Source organism: Octopus bimaculoides, chromosome 2, assembly GCF_046866305.1.
Source record: "Octopus bimaculoides isolate indiv1 chromosome 2, ASM4686630v1, whole genome shotgun sequence".
Lineage (NCBI taxonomy): Eukaryota > Metazoa > Mollusca > Cephalopoda > Octopoda > Octopodidae > Octopus > Octopus bimaculoides.
The window spans coordinates 190,633,699-190,655,674 of NC_142929.1; the positions used below are offsets into that span (position 1 = coordinate 190,633,699).

General features: G+C 39.1%; 1 protein-coding gene across 1 annotated transcript in view; it reads left to right on the plus strand.

Moving 5' to 3' along the window:
- The window catches only part of LOC106873700 (calcipressin-2), a 109,845-nt gene that overhangs the window by 40,128 nt on the left and 47,741 nt on the right, over positions 1 to 21,976 (plus strand). Inside the window, exon 2 of the mRNA XM_014921173.3 lies at positions 11,055 to 11,228. Coding sequence (XP_014776659.1) covers positions 11,055 to 11,228 — 174 coding nt within the window. The remainder of the gene's footprint in view (positions 1 to 11,054; positions 11,229 to 21,976) is intronic.

Genomic DNA, 21,976 nt, shown 5'->3' on the forward strand with positions numbered 1-21,976 from the left:
TATGCACCACATTGCAGAAATCACAATGTAAGTATATCTGAAAGGGTAGTCTTACACTGTTGTACCGTTGAATTACAAATAATGCTCATCTGTTATGTTGGGGTTAAAATTTCATCAACATCAAAAATATATGAATTTTCATGGGAGTTATGGCCGTTATGCAAAGAATATAATTTCCAAATTTCATAAAGATCCATTCAGTACTTTTGACGTAGTTTTGGATAAGAAAACAAATGACTAATGTGTGTGTTTGTGTGCATGTGTATGTGTGTGTGATGGGTGTATATATGTATAGATATCTGTATGCATGTATATATATATGTATATATGTACATATTACATGTACATATATATATATATATATATATATATATATATATATACATCTACACATATGTATACATATACATGTATGCATATAGATCTATATATATATATATCTATACATATACGTGTACATATACATCTATATGTATACATATACATCTCTTTCTCTCTCTTTCTCTCTCTCTATATCTATACATATACGTGTACATATACATCTATATGTATACATATACATCTCTCTCTCTCTTTCTCTTTCTCTCTTTCTCTCTCTCTCTTTCTCTCTCTCTCTTTCTCTCTTTCTCTCTCTTTCTCTCTTTCTCTCTCTGTGAAAGTATCTGTCATTACAGTATCGAAATGTGATTGTTTCAGTTAGTGGAATAGTTTCATTTTTAAAGTGAAAGTATTTGACTTCAGTGTTTTTGTTTCACTTTTGACACGTAATACTCTGCAAGAAGTTAAAAAATTTTTTGACTAAAACACAACTGGAACCCTAAGTAAGGCATGTGTAAAATTTGAATGAAATTGGTTGCGTAGTTCTCTAGTTTTAGGGATTCACACAGACAGACAGACAGACAGACAGACACATTCTCATTTTTATATATATAGATAATAACATCGAAAAATACCTTAGGAATGAGAACCCAGGTTTTAAATTTCCCCAAGACACCTGATGAAGGCTGGGGTTCATATCAGCCGAAACGTTGTGTAAACAACAAACAAGATGAGGACAAATATCCGTGAAATGTAAATAATGTAAAGAACAGGTATCTTGCTGAAAAGCAGATACATGGTCCCTTGGCTGGAGAGAGAGAGAGAGAGAAAAGTGAGGATGAGGGTATGCGTTGAAGGCTGGAGGTAAATACAAGAGAGAGAATAGGGATGGAGGATTGGAAAGAGTAAGAGTGTGAAAGGAGGGGGACAGACAATGAGAGAGGGGGATAGAAGAGGAGGACACAGTGGATGGGGGCACATGAGTTGAGGCTTTCAGTTTGGGTGGGGAAGGTAGTGAAGGAAATAGGAGTGGGTCAGGGAGGAGGAGGAGGAGGAGGAGGTTAGTGATAGTGATAGGGAGACAGTGTGAAGTGTAGCAAGGTGTTTATTTGTGTGTGGTTAATAATAAATTTGAATTTCATTTCTGATAATGAAATTGAAAACTTCCACAAGTCAGAAACTGAAGGAATCAGATCCTGAACACGATAGATCTTTCCTGCAATTGGCCTCGGACACAATGCAGCAACAGATCACAGACTGGCAACTCTCTCTCTCTCTCTCTCTCACACCTTGTACTTCCTCTACAGCAAGACACCTGTTTCTGTCTCACTGTAACCTTTCGTCATCCAACACAAGTTCACCTCTTGCAATTCCCCCTCCCTTCTGGGAATTTTTTATTTTTTGTCTTGCAAGGTACTTGGTGACCCTGTCAGTGCAGGTACCACTTAAAAGCACCTAGTCCACACTGTAAAATGGCTGGTGTTCAGAAGGGCATCCAGATATAAAAACCTTGCCAAAACTGACCTCATTCACTTGTGCTTGTGTCACGTAAAAAACACGAAGTCCACTCTGCAGGTTGGTTGGTGCTGGCAAGGGCATACAGCTATGAAAGTCCTGCCAAAACAGTTACAGAAGTCTGATGTGTGTGTGTGTATTATATTAACCATGTGATGGATAGATTTATTGCTTTGTACCAATATACTGGTGCCACGTGAAATGCACTGGTGCTGGTGCTATGTACGAGGCACCCATGCTGGTGCTGGTTGGGTTTAAAAAGCACCCAGTCCACTCTACAAAGTGGTTGGCATTGGGAAGGGCATCCAGCCATAGAAACCATGTCCAAACAGACAACTGGGTCCTGGTGCAGCCCTCCAGCCTTGCCAGCTCCTGTCAAACTGTCCAACCCATGCCAGCATGGAAAATGGACATCCTTTTTCTTTCTTTTTTTTTATCCTGAAGAATGCCCTCCTGCTTTAGGCTATGGGCTGGTGCTTTCCCACTTAACCTCCTCAGGCACAATGCTAAATAAACGAAGAGAAGAACTCAGAAGAAGCCGGTGCTTGTGTACCCAAAATGCATTACATCATTCCTTATTAGTTTTCTGTCTTAACTGGTCTGACAAGATGTTTACTCGTTTCATTGTTTCTCTTCGAAAAACACACACAAAAAAAAACTGGCAGCAAATAACATTGGAAGCTTTCCAAATAGGTCAACCCTGACCGACAACAATTCCTGCTTTGATTCCTTCCTGCTTTCCTTTCTCGCTTTCTCATTTCGTTCTCAATACTGATGCTGTTGTCTTCTGATTGGTTATGCTTCACTCGTTCCTGCTTTGCCAAGGCCTTCTCTCTATTTATAGTGACCTTATTTGTTACATCTCCATCCTCCACCCTACCCTCTGTCCCACCCTGGGCCAAAGGGTTCTGTCTGGTCCCTTGCTCTGGTTCTGTCTAGCACTCTACCATGGGGTTCTGTCTGTTTATAGTTATTTTTATTGGTTATACTTCAGTTCCTTACCCTGAATTCTGTCCCACCCTGTCTCCAGGGCTCTACCTGTCCTGTCTGTCCCACCCACGTTGGCCAAGGGTTCTCTCTAACTCCAGGTAACTTCAACTCAATCCTTTGTGTTCTGGCACCTTTTTTTTCTCTGTATTTATTTCTTAGATGAGAGCAGGACAGCATCCATAACCCTGCGGTAAAGATGAGCGGGGGGGGGGGGGAGTTCCAGAGATGAAGTTCCAGAGATGAAGGACTTGGGTTAATGATTTGTGTGGGGCATGAAGGGCTGAAAACAATAGGGATGGTGAGAGAGAGAGAGAAAGATGAGGGAGTCAGGTATGCTGGAGTAGATGTGGCTTGAAGGTAGCCTAGCTGCAAGAGCAGAGACCATTGTAGTAGCAGTGGGAAAAGCAGAAAGAGGAGACACAGCACATTTGTGAGCCAGAAACTGGTGTTTGACGTACTCCAGTAGCTGACCTGCAGATGTTAAATGATGATGACATATGTGGGGGGTAACTATATAACATACCACATGCGTGCACACACAGGATAAATATATGTAACACACCCACACACACACACACACACACACACACACACACACACACACACACACAGAGGTTAAATATATGTAACACACACACACATAACAAGTCCTTTGAAACAGGACTATAAAGACAAGGTGCAATGGTTTAGTGGTTAGGGTCCTCAATACCTTGGCGATGCACTGTGTCCTTGAGCAAGGTGCTTTATTCCACACTTCTCCAGCCCACTCAGCTGGCAAAAACGAGTTGTACCAGTAATTCAAAGGGGGACCAGCCTTGCCACATTCTGTGTCATGCCGAATCTCCCTGAGAATTTCATTAAGGGTGCATGTGACTGTGGAGTACTCAGCCACTTCCATGTTAATTTACTGAGCAAAATGTTCTGTTTATTGAATCGACTGGAACATTCGTTCCTGTAACCGGTGGAGTGCCAGTAAGTAAGAACAACGGCCACAACTATAATGACAATGAATGGTGATGGTGGTGGTGTCATTATTTTTTTATGTCTTTTTCCTTCACATCATCATCATCATGATAGTCTCTGTAATCAATATAAATCATCATGTCAATAACTTTGTCATTACTACCACCACCACCCGCCACCACCACTGCTTCCTCCTTCAAACCACTACCACTACTACCATCAGCATTCCAATTAGCACCATACTCATCATCAAACATTACTACAGTCACTATTACCACCACCACCACCATCATCATCGTAACCATCAACACCATCACCACCACCAACACCATCACCACCACCATTACCACCACCACCACCATCATCATAACCACTACCAACATCACCATCATCATTATCATAACCACCAATACCACCACTACCACCATTACCACCACCCCCACCATCATCATTATGATGACCACCATACCCCCCCCCACCATCATCTTCGTTATGGTTATGGTTATTGTCCTTATTATCATGTTTCAAATGACATGTTTCCAAATTACATATATTTATTTATTCCTTGTGTGCGTGTGTGTGTGTGTCTGTGTATGTGTGTGTGTGTTACACTTTCTAACAGTTTACAAGATCCTTCTGGCACTTCCAAATATTTCTGTTATTTTCAAAATAAAACATTCTTTTTCCTTTAAAAATCTATTTTCAACACATTTATTTATTTATTTATTTATTCATTTATTTTTGCTTAAGTTTTCTTTCTCTTGACACTTGTCATTTACCATCCCCATCACCACTACCACAATTATCACCATGAACACCACCACCACCACCACAACAACAACAACAAAATCTTCCAATATGCAGCACTAAAAAAATTATAAAAAGAGAAAGAAACAATCCCCCACCCCCTCACTTCCCATTTCTTATAAGATAGTTTTTGGTATTGCAAAGGTGTATTTTCGAGATAATAGTTACATTATAAGAGAACAAAGCCTTACTGATAGCAAAACTCAGAGTATGTAAGGAGTTGAAGTGGGGGAGAGAATTGTTCATTATGTAAACTGACAGAAACATTTGAACATAATGTTTGTGTGTGAACCCAGAGGCCAGGGGTGAAGAGCCTAGAAAAAAGTTGGGGTAGAAAAAGCATAGCTGTCACCTTAGTTTCTATTATATTTCCTCTTCTTGTTTGTCCCTGATACCTAAAACGTTTGTCGATGGTGGTGCTTGTGTCTCATCTATTCATTTGTGATTGACTTATTCATGTCGTCAGCAGGAGAGAGTGAACGTTCTTTTTGTGTTGCCTCAATGTATTGTTTCTCAGACGAACACATCATGTTTGTTTTTGTTCCTTTGTAAAAGGAAAAGAATAAAAAATTATCAATTCTCGACTCTGGAATTTTGATTGATTGATGGAGGAAGGTGATAATGTTGTAGAAATAGTAAAGCACCAAATTTCCTAATAGTAACTGAATTTAGTCCCTCTATGTTCTCAGTTCAAATCCTGGTGTTATTTCAGGCCCACTAAAGCTATCTGTCTGTCTGTTTGGTTTTGCAAATGGTAGAAAACATACTCAATACAAAAAGCAATGGGTGTGTGTGTGTGTATAGAAGGGATGGAGTAAAAGAGCGATACAGATAGATTTAACATAAGAGATGCATGCACACACACACACATTCGTCTGGAAACCGTTCAGCAACGTGCAACCAAGAGAATACCCTCCATCAGGCATTTGCCACATTCTGAACGCCTTACTTCCCTGGGCATGGATACATTGAAACTCTGACATCTGGCGGCTGACTTGGAAGACACCCATAAAATAATTAACCATCTTACTAACAACAACTCTGAGTACCTTTTCAGACTCCACCTGTCTAACACCTGTGGACATGTTTACAAAGTCAGAAAACAGCACAGCTCCCATGACTTTCGGAAACACTTTTTCACGCTAAGAGTTGCTGAAGTATGGAACAAACTGCCGGCATCAGTTGTTAGTTGTCGGAGCACTGCATCCTTCAAAAAACTTCCATGCTTCCTGAGATTCGCCAACACCACTCCTGATTTTCTCCCCCTCCATACACACGCAAGCATGTACCTGACTCATACACTGTTCACTTTCCAGGCATTTGTACATTACTGCATATGCTTTATGCGCACTTTTGACAAGTTGTAGTGCACCTGAGCACTGTATACAATAATTTCATTATTATTATATATTTGATGAGCTTCTTGCAGTTTCTGGCTATGAAATTCACTCACAAGACTTTGGTTGACCCAAGGCTGTAGTAGAAAATACTTAGCAAAGGTGTCATGCAGTGGGACTGAACCCAGAACCATGTGGCTGGGAACCAAGTTTGTTTCTACATACTCACGCCTCTTTGTTGAATGTAAACAACAGGTCACTCACTCTGTTTTTTTTTTTTTAAATCCTGTGGCACAAAACCAGAAACCTGACTTAATTGTAGAAGTAAGGTTTGTAACAGGAAGAGCAAATGACCATAAAATCTTGCCTCAGAACCAATTCCTTCACAAGCCATACTCATGGATGTTAAACAAACAAAGGAAGGCATTGCTATTGGCTGGAATATGGCAGTGTTTACTAAATTTCCATATTCCTTAAAGTTCTGATAAACGTACAAAACATGTGGCTGTTACCCGAATGTATCTGATTGCTTCATTTAGCATCAAGGATTGTCTTTGCGCTTCAGGAAACAAGTTAAGCATTTATTATTCCTTCTGGTCTGTGTGCACTCCCACACGCACACATGCACAGCTTTATCTATGTATCTATACATGTATGTGTGTATGTATATGTGTATATGAGTATGTATATATATATATATATATATATATATATATATATATATATATATATATACATGTATACAAACATGTATATATGTATGTGTGTGTGTGTGTATGTATATATATATATATATCACTTCATTTCTTCAATCTTCACTTTCCACTTATATTATGATGCCATAATGCTATGATTATCTTCCGTTTCCATAGCAATTAAGCAGATGAGCTAAATATCCACCACACCACTGAAGTTAAATAGCCAGACTGACCCAGAGGGCATCCTTCTCACACATTAAACATGATCCACACACACACACACACACACACTTCCTCTCTCTCTCTCTTTCTCCCTCCCTCTCTCTCTCTTTCTCCCTCCCTCTCTCTCTCTTTCTCCCCCTCTCTCTCTCTTTCTCCCTCCCTCTCTCTCTCTTTCTCCCCCCTCTCTCTCTCTTTCTCCCTCCCTCTCTCTCTCATACACTAAGCTTCAAGTACCTCCATCTCAAAGCTATTGCTAAAGTTCGCTGTATTTCATTCATAACAAAACTAGAGATGATAAAGATGCAGGCAAGTTTGGGTGGTTAAGAAAGCCATTTCACTGGTATAGCTGTATGGTAAGTTTCCTTCCCAATCACATGGTTCCAGGTTCAGTCCCACTGCACGGCAACTTGAGCAAGTGTCTTCTATTTATAGCCTTGGCCCAACCAAAACCTTCTGAGTGGATTTGGTAGAAGGAAACTGAAAGAAACCCATCATGTGTATATATATATATATATATATATATATATATATATATATACATACACACACGATGGGCTTATATATATTGTGTGTGTGTCTTTGTGTTTGTGTTTGTCCCTAATCACAGCTTTACAACCGGTGTTAGTGTGTTTATGTCCCTGTAACTTAGCAGTTTGGCAAAAGACACCAATAGAAGAAGTATCAGGCTTAAAAATAGAAATATGAACTGGGGTCGATTCATTTGACTAAAATTTCTTGAAGGCGGTGCTCCAGCATGGCCATGGTCTCAAGCAAGTGAAAGATAGTGTGTGTGTCAGTGTATCATATATATATATATATATATATATATATATATATATATATATAATGCACGAATGGTGCTTTTTACATGCCACCGGTACAGATGCCAGTCAGATGGTACTGGCATCAGCCACGATGACGATTTCTCTCGGTTCGACAGGTCTTCACAAGCACAACATATCGCCCAATGATCGAGGCCAGTTACATGACACTGGCATCAGCCATGACTACGATCTCACTTGGCTTGGTGTGTTTTCTCAAGCACAGCATTTCTCCAAAGGTCTTGGCCCTTGCGATTGCCTCTGTGAGGCCCAATATTCGAAGATCGTAGGCAATGTTGTCACACTAAGTGAGATAGTAATCGTGGCTGATGCCAGTGTCGTGTAACTGGCCCGTTAAAAGCGACCTTCACATACTGGACGTTATGTTGTGCTTGTGAAGACCTGAGCGAAATTGTAGTCATGGCCAGTGTCTGTGTCGTTGTCTGACTGGCACCCATGCTAGTGGCATGTACAAAACACCATTCAAGTGTTGAGTCTCATGGAGGCAGTGACAGGTGATCAAGACCCTTGGCAGTATATTGTGCTTGTGTTGACCTGTCAAGCCAAGTGAGACTGTAGCTGTGGCCAATGCCAGCGTCAGGTCAATGGCACCCATGCTGGTAGCACATAAAAAGCGCCCACTACACTCTTAGAGTGGTTGGTGTTAAGAAGGGAATCCAGCTGTAGAAACCCTGCCAGAATAGATTGGAATCTGGTGCAGATCCCTTGGCTTACCAGTTTTCAGTCAAACCGTCCAAGCAGACATTAAACGATAATGATGATGATGATATACACACATACACACACACACAGTAGCCTGGTGTAGTCTTCTATCTAGCCAGCTCCTGTCAAACTGTCCAATCTATGCCATCATGGAAGACAGACATTAAATGATGATGATGATGATGATGATGATATAGGTTTGGTGATGCTAATAGGAAAAATAAAACCTAAAATATGAGTCTGTATATTTGTATTAATATTTAGGCGTTAGGAAGGGCATCCAGCTGTAGAAACTCTGCCAAATCAGACTGGAGCCTGGTGTTGCCATCCGGTTTCACCAGTCCTCAGTCAAATCGTCCAACCCATGCTAGCATGGAAAGCGGACGTTAAACGATGATGATGATGATGATGATTTAGCAGAAACAACAGAATGACTCATGGTCCAAGAGTACACTGGGGTTGGGGGGGGGGGGGTACAAAAATAGGTGTACAGTTATGCAAAAAGAAAACCCATACAATACTAATTTTATTTTTATCAAAAAAAATTAAAAGTTAACCTCATTTTTGATATTTTCAGCTTCATTAATCATAATAAGACATGGCATTAGGAAGGGCATCCAGCTGTAGAAACTCTGCCAAATCAGATTGGAGTCTGGTGCGGCCATCCGGTTCGCCAGTCCTCAGTCAGATTGTCCAACCCATGCCAGCATGGAAAGCGGATGTTAAACAATGATGATGATAATAATAATAATACTTTTATTGTAACTTTTAAGTTTTTTTGATAAAAAATGGGTATTGTACATGTTTTTTTTTTTGATAACTGTATACCTTCCTTGCACCCCCCCCCCCCCGTATATGGATTTATTGTCGAGAATAAATTTCAGTGTTCCCTGTTCTTTGTAATGGAAGGCTACATGTGTATATAAGTAGTGAATACAAGCCAAATAAGGTGACCTCTACATGGTGGTATACCTGCTAGAAATAGCTGCCAAGTCTCCCTCATATCGCACCCCACAGTTTCAAAACCAACAAAAGGTGGGATAGTCATGGCTGTAACATCTTTTGTAAGCCATCTGCCTGTTCAGTCAATGTTACTAAGCTGGGCTAAGCAACAACATCAACAACACCTTTGAGCAAGTGCTTGCTGATGCATTACTGACCCGGGGTTAAACAACATTGATATGTATGCTGACTGATCGAAGTATGGGTGAGTGAGTGCGTGCGTGTGTGTGTGTGTGTGTGTGTGTAGACAGCATGAGATAAAGTAAACAATTAATATATATAAAGCAGGGATTAACAGTACTTGATGTTCAAATATTGGATTAAAATGCTGGCATTTGGAAGTCAATGAGATAGCCTGTACGGAGTCACTCAAAGTGCTTGAGATACTCTGCCTGTTTGAAAGAAAAATATTGGATGACTCCAACTTTCAGTTCGGTGTTTGAGGAAGGTATCAAGAGGAACACCATCATGCCGGGCACAATTCAGAGACAGGGTTTCCATCCCTGGTTGGAACCACTTCACTTTTGTTTATGTTTGAATGTCTACCAAATTCATTCACAAGGTTTTGGTTGATCCAGGGCTTTAGTAGAAGATACTTGCCTAAGGTGCTGTGCAATGGGCCTGAATCCGAGATCATGTGATCAGAAAGGAAACTTCTAAAGCACATGTCCACATTTGTGCCTATAAGAAATCATAATTACATTGATTAGAAGGCAGAACCATTACCATGCTAGAAAAAAAAGTGCTTAGCCACCTTTCATCCAGCTTTATCTTCTTCTTGGTTCAAATCTACCTTTCATCTTTTCAAAGTTGGTAAAATAAGTACCAGTCAAATCCTGGGGTCAATGAAATTGACTGGTCCCCTTCCCCCAAAATTCCAGACCTTGTTCCTATTGTAAAAGAGATTATTACATTCATCATCATCATCATCGTTTAACATCCGTTTTCCATGTTGGAATAGGTTGGACGGTTTGACTGAGGACTGGCAAGCCAGGAGGCTGCACCAGGCTCCAATCTGATCTGGCAAGGTTTCTACAGCTGGATGCCCTTCCTAATGCCAACCACTCCGAGAGTGTAGTGGGTGCTTTTTACATGCCACCGGCACGGGAGCCAGTCAGGCGGACCTAGCATCGGTTATGTTCGGATGGTGCTTTTTACATGCTACAGGCACAGGAGCCAGTCAGAGCAGAGGGCTGGCATCAACCACACTCAGTTATCTGTAGAAACCTTGCCAGATCAGATTGGAGCCTGGTGCAGCCTTCTAGCTTGCCAGTCCTCAGTCAAATCATTCAACCCATGGAAAGCGGACGTTAAACAATGATGATGATGATAAATATATATACATATATATTTACATTTTACTTGTTTCAGTCATTCGCCATGATAGATCGCTAACCACTACACACATTTTTTTCTCTCCTTGTTTCTTTCTGTGTTCCTTTCAGTGGAAGAGCGTGGGCTTGAAACATTAAAGACTTTTTCAATTCCCGAGCGTTATACTAATACATCTGTTTGTTTTCTACACCACCTGTCTTCGTCTTTTGTTTTTTTGTGATATATATATATATATATATATATATATATGTACATATGTTTGAGTATTCCATTTTCACTTTCCGTAATGTCAGTTTTGTAATCGGTTTTCAATTTGATTCCAGGAAGAATTTGAGAATCTTTTCAAAGCATTTGATGACTCTGTGGATGTTCACTATTTGAAATGTTTCCGACGAGCCCGTGTTGTGTTTAGTTCTTCACTGCTTGCCGCCACAGCCAGAATACATTTACACGAAACAGAACTCGGAGGCAAAACGCTTAAATGTTATTTTGCACAAGTGAGTACAAAGAATAACAATAATTTTTATTCTTATTTTCACTCTTCTGTTTTTTCTTCTTCATTTCTGCTCTCACTGTATATATATGTATGTGTGTGTGTGTGTGTGTGTGTGAGTATATATATATATTAAAAATGAAAAAAAAACTTTTAGTATTTGTTCTGCCCAAGTTGCATAGATACTCTCACTTTCACCATCAGAAATTCTCATTGAACCAATAATTAATCTGTTAGAAACCAACAACAGACAAGGCTGTTGAGTCAAAATTGCACGATATTAAAATTATTTGAGTAAAAAAGCATTTAAACTCTTGTTCGTGTGTGTGTAATCATGAATGTATATATGTTTGTGTATACATAAATGTGAGTATCGTTATCATCATCATCATCATTTAATGTCCGTTTTCCATACTGGCATGGGTTAGATGGTTCGACTGGGAGTCTGCACCAGGCCCCAATCTGATCTGGCAGTGTTTCTACAGCTGGATGCCCTTCCTAATGCCAACCACTCCGAGAGTGTAGTGGTTGCTTTTTACGTGCCACTGGAGGAGCTGGCATCGACCACAATCGGATGGTGCTTTTTATGTGCCACCGGCACGGAAGCCGGTCATATTTAAAATCTTCCTGTAAGAAAGTCGTTGGTTTCTAACAAAGATACGAAGCTCTGTCATTGGAAGGTAGACAACAAAAACAGTGTGACATTTGAAACTGGAGAAAAGCCTTGCATGGTGGATCACTCTCTGATTGGCCATTACAACCAACCTTCCAAATAGACATACATACATACATAAAACCCTTAAATCTACTCATGGCTTCAAGACTTCCATTATGTGATTTGTTATATTTTGAGAGAGGAGGGCAGGTGGTCAGTTTGAACATAATATTTGAGCAAGACAAAAGACCCCCTTCGGTCTTGATTGACCGTGGGATTACACCTAGAAAGTTACCCTCCAAGGCACAAGTCCAGGCAAGGTTGTTTTGTGGAAGGCCGGCAGCCGCCCATGCATACCAACCTCTCCTCCCATACCACTGATGTTATCCAAAGGAAAGGCTAAGGGGCCGATACAACTTGGCACCAGTGATGTCGCAACTCATTTCTACAGATGAATGAACTGGAGCAACGTGAAATAAAGTGTCTTGCTCAAGAACACAACACACAGCCCGGTCCGGGATTCGAACTTACAACCTCATGATTGTAAGCTCGACACTCTAACCACTGAGCCATGTGCCTTTACATTGAGCAAGATATGGCAGGATAAAATAGTAAACGGCTAGTTAATCTGACAAAATAAATCTATCCTGGCTGATAATAAATATAATGCCAAACAAATCCAATCTTAAAAATAAATATCCACGAAAAGATAATAATAATAAAGAAAGACAACTAATAAATTCAAAATCATTTCATTTTCATGTGCTGGTTCCAAATAAAAAGTAGAAAGGACACATGCCGTTGCCATGTAGAAAGCACCTCAACTACTGGTACCACATAAAAAGGAGTGGTGCTAGCACCATGTAAAAAGCACCTAGTACACTTTGTAAAGAGGTTGATGTTAGGAAGGGCACCCAGCTGTAGAAACCATACTAGAACAGACAATCGGGACCTGGTGCAGCCCTCCACCCTTGCCAGCTCCTGTCAAACCATCCAACCTATGCCAGCATGGAAAACTGATATTAAATGACGATGATGATGATGATGGTGTTTTATGATATTTTTTCTTCTGGACATTTTTCTAAAAGAACATTTCTTCAGTTTTTTTTGAAACGTGATTTCAAAGTTAAATTATTTCTTTAAACAAAACATTAGACAACAGTTAGTGGTTTGTTTAGTTTAACATTAACTTCTCATCTTAAAACTTCTACAGTTTGCCAAATGGTTTTCTTGTTATTTCCTTGTTTCTATTCCGTCAACCACCTACTCCACTTTTTTCTTCCTTTTCATCAATTTCTGAGGAGTTTTTTGGGTGTTTTTTTCTTTTATGGGTTTTAATGGCAATAAAACTCTTAAACTTTAAATTTAAAAGATGTATTATTTTCTGGCTCATGTAACTTCTCATCAATTTCTTAATTCCAATTGAAAACATTTCCAGTTTTAGTTTTTTATTTTTATTTATAACTGTTGAAGTGTGTGTGTGTGTGCATGCATGTATGTTAGTGTATGTGATGTGTGTTAGTGTGTGTGTATGTGCTGTTGTTAATGGTGTTTTCTCTTAGATGAATGGTGAATGGTTAAGGTGTTGGACTGGGGATTGCAAGATCATGGTTTCAGTTCCCAGATCAGGCAATGTGTTATGCTCTTGACCAAAACACTTCATTTCACTTGGGCCCAATTAACTCAGTTTAAATGAGTAACCCTGCAACAGACTGTTGCCCTCTTGAAGAGCAATGCTGTGATCATGGTGAGCTGGCAGAAACATTAGCACACTGAGCAAAATGCTTAGCAGTATTTCATCTGTCTTTATGTTGTGAGTTCAAATTCCACCAAGGTCAACTTTGCCTTTCATCCTTTCAGGGTCGATAAATTAAGTATCAGCTGCATACTGGGGTCGATCTAATCGACTAGCTCTCTCCCCCAAAATTTCGGGCCTTGTGCCTAGAGTGGAAAAGAAGGCTGTGATCTTGGTCACTTATATGCCATGGAAACCAAATAACCAACCCTAGGACTCAAAACCTCACTGATCGACTTTGAATGAGCATCATCATCATTTAACATCCATCTTCCATGCTGGGATGGGTTGGATGGTTTGAGGAGAGGTGGCAAGTCAGAAGCTTGCATCAGGCTCTATTGTTTGATTTGACAAGGGATCTATGGCCAGGTGCCTTTCTTAATGCCAACAGCTTTGTGGAGTGTACTGGATGCTTTTTATGTGTTATCAGTGAGAAAGGTTGCTCAATAAAGAGAGTGAATGGGAGAAAGAGAGTCTGCTGAATGTCGATCCAACAGAGGGATCAGCTATCCGAATTGACAGTACCTTGGTAGATAAAGCAATTAAGGGTATGAAGACAGGAAAAGCCCCCCAGCCCATCAGGAATCACTGCAGAGATGCTCAAAATATCTGGCGGTGTCGGCTATAGCTTAGACACCCGTATAGTCAACCAGGTGATACATGGAGTCATACCCAATGACTGGTGTAGCAGAACCATAGTCAACTGCTACATTAAAAGCACATCCGGTGGCATGTAAAAAGCACCATCTGATTGTGGTCGATGCCAGCTTCTCTGGCCCCTGTTTCGGTGGCACGTAAAAAGCACCTACTACACTCTCGGAGTGGTTGGTGTTAGGAAGGGTATCTAGTTGTAGAAACACTGCCAGATCAGACTGGAGCCTGGTGCAGCTTCCTGGCTTCCCAGACCCCAGTCGAACCGTCCAACCCATGCCAGTATGAAAAACGGACGTTAAACGATGATGATGATGATGATGGTAATGATTATAATTATTGTAATCTTTCAAATTAGCTAAGTTCTAAAAAGCAGCATCATATGCTAATTTGGTGGTTAACAGTAGTTTTAAGTGAAAATTCTGATTACTCTACTTGTGTCTGTGAGGGAAATGTTTACTTAGTAGAGAAAGGACTCCTTCAGATACAGGACCAGAAACTTCTAAATTATAAGCAGGATGCTATTCAGTAATACTTTCAGATATATTTCGATTATTGCTTAATCTGTTGGGTGGTATGTAAACTATTTCATCATTTAAAATGTTCTTCTTCAGGGCATATTTTATTTTTAAACATAGTCTTTATAACAAACCAGTACTTAATATTTTCAAGATGGCTACACTCCTCAATGTCAAGTTATTTTAGAATTTTCTCCTTCTAAACATACAGTGGATGTTAGTGGTGCTGCAATTTAATTTTATTTTCAAGTCATTGGTGAATTTCTTTGTATACACACATGAACACATACCTATTATTTATATATCTATCTGCCCCCCACCCTATATATATATATATATATATATATATATATATATACATACATACACGAACAGACAGATAGATAGGTCAATAGATAGAAGGTATGGCTATCAGTGCAGGTGTGGCTGGCTTTGCAGACTTAGTTTCACTCCAACTGTGTGGCACCTTGGCCAAATGTCTTCTACTAAAGCCCTGGACTGGCTAAAGCCCTTGGGAGTGGATCTGGTTAATAGAAATGGGAACTGGGGAGATAGATAGGAAGTTAGAAACGTTCATAGACTGAGAGAGAGATATGAGAGCATGTGTGTGTGTGTGTGTGTGTGTGCCTGCACAGCCTTGCCTTGCCATCATGTAATGGTTGTAAACACACATCACCTTTGTTCAAGGGATGGTGTTTGTTCCCAGTTTTTGAAAAAAGCAAAAACAAAAAGAAGGTATGTCTGGTCATGGGAAAATATTCTTTCCTTTTCTTCTCTAGGAACAAGGCCTGAAATTTTGGCGGGGGTGGCTAGTCAATTAGATCGACCCCAGTACTCAATTGGTATTTAATTTATCGACCCCGAAAGGATGAAAGGCAAAGTCGACCTCAGACGAAATACTGCAAAGCATTTCACCTGGTGTGCTAACGTTTCTGCCAGGGTCATGGGGGGAATATTATCACCTTGCTTGGAAATGCAGGTGGAGAATCTAGGATTTTTTTGGGGTATTGCACTCCAGCAGGCAAGTTGGGCAACACCTAGTAGGTCCTGTAACTCCTATTCTAGTAAAAGTTGAGTCCTTTCTTTGACTGTTGCCCAAAAAACCTTGGTCCTGTTTTTTGTTTTTTTTTGTTTTTTTGGTGTTGGCTTGGCTAGGAAGGGTGTTGCCGATGCAACTAGGGCAACACCTCTGCATCCGCCACTGAAACGACACCAAGAAGAACATCCAATTATTTACATTACTTATATCATTCAGGCCACTGCCTGGAATCGAACTCGGAATCTTGGGGTTAGTAGCCCGTGCTCTTAACCACTACGCCATATGCTGTACTGGTTAAGAGCGCAGGCTACTAACCACAAGATTCCAAGTTTGATTCCAAGCAGTGACCTGATCAATAATAATAACATTGAAAAATACCTTAGGAATGAGAACCCAGGTTCGAAATTTCCCCAAGACACCTGATGAAGGCTGGAGGGTATATCAGCCGAAACATAGTGTTAACAACAAACAAGATGAGGACAAATATCCGTTGAATGTAAATAATGTACATAATTCCTCATCTCTTAAATATAGAATTAAGAACATCCAGCTTTAGAAATTCTGGTTCAACATACAAGTATGGGTAAGTGGACGTAAAACAGTGATGATATCTGTGTATACAAAGACATTTGGACATGTACAAGCATGTGGTTGCTGCCCGACCACATGGTTATGGGTTCAGTCCCACTGTGTGGCATCTCGGACAAGTGCCTTCTACTTTGACCTTGGACTGGTCAAAGCTTTGTGAGTGGATTTGGTAGACGGAAACTGAGAGAAGCCCATCATATGTGTGTGTGTGTGTGTGTATGTGTCTGTATTTGTTTCTCTCCACTGCTTTATAGCCGGTGTTGGTTTGTTTACATCTCTGTAACATTAGAAGTTCAGCAAAAGAGATGAATAGGATAGGGACCAGGCTTGAAAAAAAAGACAAAAATAAAGGGTTTCAGGATTGATTCATTTGACGGGAAAAGAAAAATTCTTCAAGGCAGTGCTCCAGCATGGCCGCAATTTTATGACTGAAGCGAGTAAAAGATGCATACACACGCACATACACACTTATATACACATACACACCTATACACAGACACACCTGTATGCGCGCGCACACACACACACACACTTATACACACACACCTATACGCACACTCTCTATCAGACACACACACTCTCATCCACACACTCTCTCTCACACAGACATACACACACACACACACCTATACACACACACACTCTCTCTCTCACATACACACCTATACACACACTCTCTCACACGCACACACACCTATACACACATTCTCTCACACACACACCTATACACACATTCTCTCACACACACACCTATACACACATTCTCTCACACACACACCTATACACACATTCTCTCTCACACACACACACTCTCTCTCTCACACGCACACGCACACACACACACACCTATACACACACTCTCTCACACACATTCTCTCTCTCTCACACACACACACTCTCTCTCACACACACACACGCACACACACATCTATACACACACTATCATCGTCACTAGTGTCGATAGTGTGTGAGTATAGGTGATGATGATGATGCTGACTGTGTGTGTGTGTGTGTGTGTGTATGAGCTCGTGCACTTTTCTCAGTTCCCCCCCCCCCCCCTCCGTAACGTGATTTCCAGTTCCTTGTTACGTCTCTCTCTCCATTCTGCCCAACTATTTTTTTTGTATTCTTGTTTCATTGTTTCTTTTCTTTTTTTTTGTTTCTTGTTTTTTTTTCTTCTTTTAATTTCTTTTCTTCTTTTTCTTCATGGCAAATATCTTGTACCGTAATCTTCTCTTTAGCGTTCATGTAGAAATGCAAGACATCGTAATTTATAATAAGGATAATAATACTAACGATAATGATGATGATGATGATGATGATAATAATAATAATAATAGCATCGGTAATAGTACCATCACCACCATCAACATCTTCATCACCACCATCATCTTCATCACCACCAACATCATCACCACCACCAGTATCATCAATAGTTATTATCATTATTATTATTATTATTGTTTTTAATATTGTTGTTGTTATTATTATCATCACTGTTGTTATTGTTGTTGTTGTTGTTGTTTAGTTATGTAGCCGTTTGTCTTGTAATGCATTGTTTGGCATCAGTCCGGCTGATGACATCAACTGGAAGTTTTGTGTATTTTGGTAAATTTTGGTACAGAAAGGAAGGGGTGGGGGTGGGGTCGGGGGCAAGGTGAAGGTGGTGGAGGACACTTATTTAGGGACCCTGCTTTTTATATATTGGATGTGTGTGTGTGTGTGTGTGTGTGTGTGTGTGTATGGTTCAGGTTTTAGATGATTTGTTTGTGTGTGTGTATGTGTGTCTGTGCATATGTGTATGTCTTTTACTGTATGTGTTTGATATTTGTAATTTTGTTATTTCTGTGTGTGTGTATGAGTTTGCGTTTATATATATGTATATGTATATAGTTGTGTTTGCCTGTATGTGTGTGTGTATGTATGCATATGTATATATGTGTTGTGTATAGGTATATACATGTGTGTATACCTGAGCTTGTATGTATGTATGTATGTATGTGTATATGTAAATATGTCTATATATATGTCTATATATATATGTATGTATGTATGTATACATGTGTAGTATGTATTTGTGAGTGTATATATATCTGTATGTATTTGTGAGTGTATATATATCTGTGTATGTATTTGTGAGTGTATGTATGTGTATATATACATTTATTGTTTATGTGTATGATGTACAAATGAAGATGATGATAATAATAATAATAATAGCATCGGTAATAGTACCATCACCACCATCAACATCTTCATCACCACCATCATCTTCATCACCACCAACATCATCACCACCACCAGTATCATCAATAGTTATTATCATTATTATTATTATTATTGTTTTTAATATTGTTGTTGTTATTATTATCATCACTGTTGTTATTGTTGTTGTTGTTGTTGTTTAGTTATGTAGCCGTTTGTCTTGTAATGCATTGTTTGGCATCAGTCCGGCTGATGACATCAACTGGAAGTTTTGTGTATTTTGGTAAATTTTGGTACAGAAAGGAAGGGGTGGGGGTGGGGTCGGGGGCAAGGTGAAGGTGGTGGAGGACACTTATTTAGGGACCCTGCTTTTTATATATTGGATGTGTGTGTGTGTGTGTGTGTGTGTGTGTGTGTATGGTTCAGGTTTTAGATGATTTGTTTGTGTGTGTGTATGTGTGTCTGTGCATATGTGTATGTCTTTTACTGTATGTGTTTGATATTTGTAATTTTGTTATTTCTGTGTGTGTGTATGAGTTTGCGTTTATATATATGTATATGTATATAGTTGTGTTTGCCTGTATGTGTGTGTGTATGTATGTATATATGTGTTGTGTATAGGTATATACATGTGTGTATACCTGAGCTTGTATGTATGTATGTATGTGTATATGTAAATATGTCTATATATATGTCTATATATATATGTATGTATGTATGTATACATGTGTAGTATGTATTTGTGAGTGTATATATATCTGTATGTATTTGTGAGTGTATATATATCTGTGTATGTATTTGTGAGTGTATGTATGTGTATATATACATTTATTGTTTATGTGTATGATGTACAAATGAAGATGATGATAATAATAATAATAATAATAATAATAATAATAATAATAATATAGACGAATAAATAAAAAAAAAACGGTGAAGAAGAGTGGAGAGGGGGGGGAGCGTTCTGACGTCATGGGATGTGTACGGCCTACGTCATAGAGTAGCAGTGAAGAGCTTTTAATGAATACATTGCACGCAATTATCAGAACAGGAGTTGCGGGGTTCAATACTGTGAATAGTTAATGACATGTTTTTTGTTGTCTTTTTTGTGTGTGCGTTTCTTTGTTTGTTTGACATAACAACAACAGCCTCTACATACCTTCTCTCTCTCTCTCTTTCTCTTTTCCTCCTTCCTCCTACGCTTCCCCTTCCTCCTCTTCTCTGCACCCATTACATTTGTTCGTAGCCATACATTATATGCTGGGTACATCAAACATGTATGGTGTACGCCCTGCCACACACACACACACACACACACACGCACGCAGAATCACATGCTTACACACACACACACACACACACACAGAATCACATGCTTACACGTCTTGTTTCTGCCTAATGGATAAATGCCAAAATATTTTCTTTTTGTTCATGAACATACTTATATAATATAATACATATGTAATACATATATATATATATATATATGTATGTGTATATGTGTAGATATATATATGTATGTGTGTATATATGTGTATGCATGTATGTATGTGTATGTATATATATATGTGTATCAATGTATATATATATATATATGTATGTATGCATGTATGTATATATATGTATATGTATATATATGTATGTGTATATGCATATGTATGTGTGTATATATATGTACGTATGTATGTATGAACAACATGTGCATATATATCTGTATATATATATACACAAACACACACACAAACATATAAACAATATGCATATAATGTGTGTGCTATATGTGCATTTGTGAGCATATATATTTTTATATATATTTATATATCTACACACACAACACATGCATATGTTTTTATCATCATCATTGTTGAATCGACCCCAGGATGCATTCCTTGTAAGTCTAGTATTTATTCCACCAGTCTCTTTTGCCGAACCGCTAGGTTACAGGGACATAAACACACCAACATCGGTTCTCAAGCAAAGGCTGGTGGGCGGACAAACACAGACACACAAACATACACATACACACAATGGAGTAAAGATTGTTTGCCAACATAACATGGCAGTCCAGGCTGGAAACAGTCTTTACTTCAAAGTACTGTTGCTGAATATCTCTCGTTATGGGATTTAAAAATAGTAATTTTCTAATTTATAGATCAGTGACTAGTTGTCACTTTGAAAACTATATATTTTGAATGGGAATTTGGCAGCGCCACCTCTAGCCGAACAATTATCCTGTGCTGATGAAGGGAAATAACCCAGGAATCATGATACACAGATATTGTTTTGAGCTGAGTGGGGGTGCTAGATTCCCTTATTCGAAAATATAAGGACACAGATCGTGTCGTATAGCCAGCTGGAGACGATGTCTCCTGGAACTAAATTACAGTAACATTCATCCTAAACCAGGACTGCCATGTTATGTTGGCAAACAATATTTACTCCAAAGTACTGTTGCTGAATATCTCTCGTTGTGAGATTTAAAAATAGTAATTTTCTAATCCCAGACAATGTTAGAGTAGTGACAACTCTTTAGACTTGCAGGGTACAAAGTGACCTCACTGGTGTTGGTGCCATGAAGTACACTTTGAAAAGTGGTTAGGGGAGATAAGCAGAGACAGTGCAGGGTCAGGTGAAGCTTTTAGTCTTACTGAGGACAGAGAATCTTACTGGTGCCAGTGCTGTTATATAATGTACTTAATAGACATTGTGTTTGGTGTTTGGTGTCAGGAAGTGATTCCAGCTGCTGACAATCAACCAAAAACGGAATTTGTGAATGAGTGAGACATGCTGTTCTGAATCATCAGGAATGGAAATGGACTCTGAATTAGGACATACTCAGATTTTGATGACCCATCAAACCCGTATCAAGTAGATTACTTTTTTTTATATCACTTAGTCAGAAGGGTAAGGTCTTAGCCGTCACCGTTTATAGGGTCTTCCAGGAGTAGTGGGTATGTGGGAAGGATGTATCCAGTAACCAAGACACTTGGTCCAAATGCTTGGCAACAGAGAGAATGGACTCTGCTAAAATCACCCAAGGACAAAAAGGACATGAAATAGTGATGATGGTGATGTTGATGGTGGTGGGGGCAGCTGCGGCAGCAGCAGTGGCGGCAGCGATAACAAAGATGACGATGATGATGATGATAAATAATTATTTTAATGGAATATATATATATGTATATATATATATATATATATATATATATATATATATATATATATATGTATATATATATATATATATATATATATATATATATATGTATATATATATATATGTATATATATATATATGTAT